General features: G+C 36.1%; 1 protein-coding gene across 1 annotated transcript; it reads right to left on the bottom strand.

Annotated features, from left to right (window-relative positions):
• Window positions 1–2,691: 2,691 nt before the first annotated feature.
• On the bottom strand, window positions 2,692–7,633 carry Igip (IgA inducing protein). The gene has a single exon (XM_047556766.1). The coding sequence runs from the start codon at window positions 3,018–3,020 to the stop codon at window positions 2,859–2,861; it is 162 nt and encodes a 53-aa protein (XP_047412722.1). The 5' UTR covers window positions 3,021–7,633; the 3' UTR covers window positions 2,692–2,858.
• Between the last annotated feature and the right edge of the window lie 414 nt (window positions 7,634–8,047).

Raw genomic sequence — 8,047 nt, 5'->3', positions numbered from 1 at the left:
ACATCCCTAGTCCTTTTTATTTTTTGAGTCAGGGTGTTGCTAAGTTGCTGAGGCTACACCTCCTGCCTCAGACTCCTAAGTCCCTGGGATTACAGATGTACACTACTGGGTCCGACTGGACTTTGGATTCTGACTGTGGACCCCTGAGCATGTTAATCTTTCTGTGCTATAACACCACCATTTGTCAAATGGAGGCAATAATAGTGCCTACCTCACAGGGTGGTAGTAAGAATGAATGAAATAACTTAGCTAAAATGTTTAACTTGGTGCCTTGAGTATTTTAAGCACTTGTGTTTGAAAATAAAAAGGTGGTGGGCTTAGAAAAATTTAGGATGGTGGCAACATAGACCCACCCTTAGTGCTGCTGCCAGAGACAGAGATGGAGGTAGGCTGGAGGTGCTGCTAGTCTCTACAGGAGACTGACAGAGATGAATCAGGAAGGATGCGGGAGGATGCTTACGATGATGGAATCAACTAGACAACCTGCTGGCTGTAATGTGGGGATATCCTACTCTTTTAAACACTAACATTTATTAAGTTTATTTTGTGACATTTTCTCACTGCCAATCTAAGTGCCAAATTGCCTGATTTGAACTGAAGTGAATAAAAATCAATGTTGGTAGGAATACTGGATTGACATTATTGGAAACACACTAGAGATTGCAACATTAAGGAGGAATCCCCATTTTCAGGAAAAAATGTGGCTCCTCCTACTTAAGTTCCAGAAGTATGGAGGAAAGTGCTAAAATGACAATGGAGGTGTGACCCTGGGAAAGCTGGCAGCTGACACTGAAAAAGAGATCTCTTTCCTCTAATCCTGAATGAACAGAAACTTCCAAAATCCACCACCCTGAGCCAAAAAATCCTCTCTGCTTAGAAAGCAATTGGTACTACAACTAGGAACAAAGAGATTTCTAAAAACCATGCAAAAATAGTCAAAATAAACTATATATCATATAGTTAAATAAAAGCTTATATCCCTTAAAGGTGAGGGTGGAAAGAGATTGCCAATTATATCACCTTAGAAAACAAAGTGCTAAAGAAAAGTGACAAAAAGTTCTTGAGCATGTTATGCTGGGCCCCTGGCTTGAATGAACCCGTGGCCCTACCAGCTTTGCCTTGTAGTTCCTATCTATCTGAAGTCTGGGATGCTCCCCTTGCGGTCCTGTTGCAGGACCTTGCTTCCAGATCTCTTGTTATCCAAATGAACAACTGGGCATATTTATCATGGTACCACTTGGAGTCTTTGAAAGAATAAGGTCACAGGACAGTTGGGAAGGGGTGTTTTTCGCTGGGAGCAAATGGTGGCTGGAGTTTTCACCACAAGCTCCTATTTTTCTAAGTCCTACTCTAGGACCCAGAGATTCATCTACTCTCACTTTGAGGAGATAGGAGAATCTGGTCTCTTTTTCAGGAAGTACTTCTGCATATCCCCTAAAATCAGAGGTACTGCAGAACTTAAGGAAAACTAGGTTTCTTAGGCATCCCACCCACCTCTCCATAACAGTGGCACCCTCAGCTTTAAGTTTTGATAAAGGTTATTTTAAGTTGGTGGTTGTCAGGTGTGAAGGCCACTTCATTCCTGCTGTTCTCTATAAAGGAGGGTCATTTTAGCAAGAAAACAATACACAGTAATTTATAATGATGAACTGGGAAGCCTAGAACTGTAGTACTATAAACTTGAGATATTCTATGGCCATGCATCAGTTTTTAAAATATAACCAATCATTGTCATATATATATTTAAATAATGTTGAAAGATTTTCCTTAATGTGATTTTTGCCAAGAACCTTGGAGATCTACTTGTTCCTAATCTTCCTAATATCCAGCCTGCAGGTAAGTGAAAGTATCAAAAATGATAAACCAAATGAAGAAAGCCACAAATAAAACTTCAAGCTCCACTTTTAAAAGTTGAGGAAAAAACATACCCAAGAGACTTTGCTAGTTTTTGAGTTAAGAGGTCAAAACTGGGGTGGTTTTCTTTTGTCAGATAATCTATTCTTCTAGGAGAAGGCCCCAATGAAACTATTGTGAAGGGACCATTCCTGTGCCATGTTTTCATGGCTAACTTAATTCCCTTGTCATTCTATGCATTAGAAATACAGTGAAAGTAATCTTTTCTTTCCCTTTCTCTTTTTTGTTTTTTGTGGTGATGGGGATCAAACCCAGGGCCTTGTGCATGCTAGGCAAGGGCTACATCCCCAGACCAAAGGAGGCTTATTTTAAAACACAACATATTCTGCAGAGCATTCTCCTTGTTTTTCGATATGGGCTCTTTTACAATATTTCCACTACCCCAAACCCACCTCAAATTTAAAATGACAGAAAACAAAATACCTTCCCACAGGAAAGGAGGCTGACCTATAGGAAAGGTTTTGCCTTCTCTTTAATGTGATAGATTGGTCAATTGTCACACCATCAGAGAAAAAACTGACCCAATATGCCTGTTAGTCACTTAAAATTCTTAAACATAAATAAATTTGTTTTAAAGTAATAGACTTTTACAGTGTGAGAGAGCAATTTAATGTTGGCAGTCAATTAATGATCATAAGTAACAGGCAAGTAATAGTGTACCAGCTACTGAGTCCTAAAAATGGTTTCCATCTATCAAACAAAACAAACAAAAAATAATCAGAGCCACCAGACCCCTTGCCCCAAAAAGCACTGAAACAAAAGACTAATCTGTTTATATAGTCACATGAAAAATAAACATCTTTATTTTTTGCCTACTTTATTTCATTTTTTCAAATAAAATTTAAATCTGTACAAAGTATACTGTTACAGTATATATTTTTTAAGAATCAATGCCTAAAAGAATCACAATACTTCAATAAGCAGTACAGCAGACCTCGCTAGTTTCAGCTTTGATATTGAACAAACTCAAGCCGGCTGATGCACAACACGTTTGCTTGGTTTCCACATGGTGAGTTCCCAGCACTGAGATGGGAGAACATGACAGCAAATATGGTTATATTACAGCCCGACACACTGCGCTTCTTCGTGTGATAATAACTGCACATATTTAATACAGAATGCTCAAATTTACTTTTTAAATTGCATTTGCTTACTTTTTAGTTGGCAAAATTCAGCATTCTTAAATGGGGTCCCCAAACAGTGCAAATTAATGATATTCTACTGTATATTGGCACATCTCCAATAAGGATTAACTTGTAAACTCAAAGAATATCAACAACTTAGTTCTAAATTTTAACTAATATACATCTGGTCCATTTAACCAAAGTCATTTTGGAAAGATATTAAAGAACAATTCTATTTCTGAAAGGATCTTGTTTTGACCAATCTTTAGAGAAGATAAATTTTTAAATTGTCATTAAAATGTTTTGCTATAAAAATTTACAAACGATTAGAAATTTCAAGATTATGATTCACAGCAGACAAATACAAACTGCTTATATTCCAACAATACCTACTCTTAGACTTTCCAAAGGAGTACAATCATGTCAGCTGTGTTAACTAAAATTCTGAACAGTGTACTAAATTTATAAGTGGTGCTGGGTCTAGCAAGTGTAAATACACAGTATATTTCACTGAAAAGAATTGTCTTCTTTATACTTTATTTGTTTTCCCATAAGGAAACATTATGTTTACATTCTTTAATAAAGTTAATCTTACATCAGAATATAACTTAATACTGTCAGCAACAGGGACCACACACAGTAAATAAGAAGCACATTTAAAATAAATCTGAATTCACATAGATTAACATTTGTTGGTTAATAAAATATCAACAGTATTACAATCTTACAATATTTACAGTAAGAAAAATCTAGAGTAATATATACCTTTCACAGCAGGATTCCTTTTTTTAAAATTTCTTCCAGTTTGGGATTGTGTATACACGAAAAGCTCAAAATAAAGCAACTCTGCAATATAATCTTAAAATAATGGCTACTAGGGGAAAATTCTATCACAACCATTGAAAATAATGGTGACTTCTCACGGAGTCTGTGGCATCTGAGAACCCAGTTAATTAACCAAAGTCTTGCTCAAACCAGCCTCAGTTACCCAGATTAAAGCTGCAGAACTCCGGCCTTCCCTGACTGCTGAAAACCCAACAGATTTTCTCATCATGCTATAAGAAAAGAGGGAAAATTGGATTCAGCTTACACCTCATGGCTGGAAACCTCCAGCCAGTGCACATTCCCTAATTTATGCCAAAAGGGGACCGATTTCATCCCCACTGCATCATAAGAGTCCCAAGCTTACTCATTCCCCAATTCTTGTCCATTAGGATAAGGCATGAACTTGGCCCATATAATACACACCAGTATCTTAGAGACTTGGGACTGGGGCAAAGAAACAGATTAGTGTAGTTTGCACTGTGATCAACTGGAAAATGGGAAGTGATGCACATTTCCAATTAGAATGACAAGAAGACCCACATCCCTAAACTGGAATTTGGCCAGGGCATCAGAGTTAGCACCCCCTCTCTGAGTACCACCAGCAATTAGGATGTGTGCTCTGGGCCTTCTCTAAAAGAGAGCATCTACAGTAAGTAACACAGTGTGGGACATAAGTTCAGTGACGACTCCTAAGAAAGCAGATACGATTCTTGAATCTGGGGCTGTCTACGGCACCTGAGGTCAATCATTCGAGCTGTGACCTGTCCCAACCCTGCTTACTTTAAGATATCTGATGGGCACAGAGCACTCAGGGATACGGCTGCTGGCTACTTTGGACTCTAGATCTCACAGGTAATCAACAGGTATCTGGGATTGAATTAGCAAACTGTACCATGGCTCCTTAAACAGACACTGTCAGGGTTGAAATCATGTCAAGCATGAATCTTCACTGTCAGGTCAGAAATAAAGTGGGAGTCTTCCCACATTGGCCAAGGTTATTTTGTCAAAACCTTAGAGGAGTTGGACAGTTTTTCATGTTGCAAGTGATTAGTTTACTTATTTCAGTCAAGCTGGATTGGCAGACCAGACTGATCTATTTAGTTTTGTTTTTTGATTCTTATATATGTGCTAACCCAAAGCTGTTGTATTTGGGCTAAATACACTGACAGAGAAAATTCAAACAACAAAAGTTTCAGCAAACTTCTGTGGCATTTTCTTTTTGGAAGTCAATGCAAGATCGAAAGGTATTTCTACCCAACAAAGTCTGTTTAAGTGTTTAATGTTACTTCCTTTTTGGTCCTATACAGAATGCTATGACTTCTATATAGGTCTGAATGCAGCTCCATGTAGATTCCTTCTGTATATCTAAAAATATATACTTTTCAGTAGTTCAATACATGGTTAATCTTCCCACAGAGGAAGATTCTTGTAATCACATGTTGCAAAGTAGAAAAACATCTCCTTTCTAAGAAAGGAAATATACTTTCCTATTGTACACTTTTGAATAAGCCCAAAGGCATGCACCAAAAATCATTAAAACTAATACATGCACTAAAATGGTGTAGTTAGACTTAAAGTGCTGCTTCTCAAAATTTAAAATTTGAAGACATTTTGTCAGTTGTTGACTCAAAGATCCTCCCCCCCATGGCATCAAGAGAGAAAAGTAAAAAGTATGCATAAATCTTTAAACTATTCTTTACAAGGGGGAAAGAATGGATACATCAACTATCCTATTTATAAACTGGATTCCCAGTTTTAAATAAATCAGTATTTACTGGTAAAAATTGTCAAAGCTAATACACCCAAACAAATGTTACTAGTAAATAATGTTCTACATAGAGAATAATTTACTTTGGTTTTATGCACCTTCTCAAAAATAATACTAGTGTCCCATACGTCACCAAACTGATGTGTTCCAGCAAAGTTGTAAGGCAAATCTTTTTTTCCCTAGTGACATCTTGTTTCCCAACAGACAAAACTAAATTCTTTTGGTGAAGAAGGGGTTAAGATAATGGCTAACCCCTTGGCATCCTGAGCATTGTGGTTTATCAAACTCTACCCTGCTAGAAATTGTCAGGCACCCTGACCCCTGTCTTGAACCAAGAATGGCTCCCATGTCTAGAGATGCCCTGACTCCTTATAAATAGCTCTCAGAACTTTGCTTCTTTTTTCCTTCTGTCTGGATGTTATGAAGTTAAACAAAGCTGGTTGCAATGTCACATTTTGCTAGTAGGGGCCACCATTTAATAATAATAAATTCCACTCTGAAATGTTTTAGGCCAATAGTTAGTTCCTAATTTTATCAATTATTTGTATTACAATCTTCTCTAGAGTTTACTTAGAGCAGAGATCATTAACTTGGGTTTCAGAAGATATGTGATGCCCCTGAGGTTAAATGCAAAATTACCTGTGTATGTGCATTTTTTTTTTCTGGGGAGAGGGTCCATAACTTTCATCAAATTATTAAAGGTACCTGTGACCCCCCAAAAAGGGTTACAAGGACTTAGATTGATACCCGTAATGCATTTTATATCAGGATTGGGAAATGGGATAGAAAACAAAAAATGGCCTAAAAGGGGAGTGGAAAGGAAAATGCTGATCTTTCCCTTTATTCACCTTTGGGAAATCAGAGCTTCAAACTGTGAAAAAGCATTAATTAAGCTGGTTAAACTCCATTAAAAAATAACCAAAACCATTTTCTAATTTTTTTCATTTTCCATAAGTAGTAAATTTAGTCTCTAAGAAAAGTTTTAGAGACTAAATTTTTCTCCTTTCCTAAAGGAAATTCATAGATACAACGCTGAACATCATCCACAACATGAAACAGGCAACTCTAATGATGTGAGTCTTTAACTTGCAGTTTTGACTACAGGATTATCTAAAGTCAAAACCACATTATTAACCTTCATTTCCCCAAACTGGTCCATGTTTAGACAACTACCTGGCAGAATTCCACTAGATAAACCTAAAATCTGGACAATGAAGTTAAGAACTTTCTACTCAAATTAAAAACAAAATCACATCTTCCAAAATAGAATCTGGTCAGAAACATTCACACTACGTCAGAGAGGACAGTCTCATTTTAAATACGTCACTGAATTTTCAACAGAATTTGCAAACATAGATTCAGAACAACTTAGCAAAATATGCTGAGAAGAGCATGTCAAGAATTAAACCACCACCCCCCCTCATCCAGAAACACACTCAGGCATTCCAAAAATAAACCAGATTTGAAAAGAGGGCCTCTCCACTTGTTGGTTTTAAGTATAAGGTGTGTAAAAAGCTATGGGAAAAGAAACATAAAATGAAATAATTCAATAACTTACAAAAAACAAATTTAGCCAAAATACTTCTTTCTGTTCTATTGACAAACCTATTATTATTATTATTATTTTTGCAGCTCTGAACAGAGTTGTACAATCTCACTGAGACAAACATTATGCTCACAGGTACATTTTTTTGTTTTTTCTAGAGCACATCTTTGAGGTTGTAAGACTGGCTCTGGTTAAAACAGTCTCATCCCTTGTTGCCCTTACCCCTCAAAATGTGAATCAATCCTGAATACCAAAGAATAGACATTTAATGTAATTATTTCAATACCAGTTCTATTACATAAACCATGAGGCAACTATATGAATATTATGGGAAACTACAAGAAATAGGGAACTGCCACTTGCAACTTACTTCACCTTTATAAGCATGTAACCAGTAAGACTCATTGATTAAGTGAAAACAGACCAATACTCTAAAACCAAACTATTTCAGGGTGGAAGTTGGCTCTCAAAGAGATATATATATATATATATATATATATATATATATATATATATATATGCACACGCACACACATATACACATATATATATATCTTTTCTCTTAAGCTTTCACTTTGTTTAGTTTAACAATTTAATAAAGCTCACACAAGGATTTTATTGGCAAATAAAGGTCCATATTAAATATTTTATCAAAACAAATTTTTGTATTACATAGCTAACAATAAGGAATATTTTCTTGTCCTTATAAAGCGTATTTAATTGCATATAAGTTTTGCTTTGGGTGGGATATTGAAAACATAATTCTGCAAGAAACTAGAAAAGACTAGAAACAAAAGTGAAAGTGACTAGTCTTAACTCTCAAAAAATCAAGTGCAAAGATAAGTAGTGCAAATAATTAAAACTAGAAAT

This window comes from Sciurus carolinensis, chromosome 6 (genome assembly GCF_902686445.1).
Source record: "Sciurus carolinensis chromosome 6, mSciCar1.2, whole genome shotgun sequence".
NCBI lineage: Eukaryota > Metazoa > Chordata > Mammalia > Rodentia > Sciuridae > Sciurus > Sciurus carolinensis.
The sequence above is the reverse complement of the archived record's forward strand: the minus strand, read 5'-3'. Positions and strand labels throughout refer to the sequence as shown.

What these genes read in the sequence shown, in the direction of transcription:
- Igip (XM_047556766.1), bottom strand. Translation starts at nt 3,020, where the DNA reads ATGTGCAGTTATTATCACACGAAGAAGCGCAGTGTGTCGGGCTGTAAT.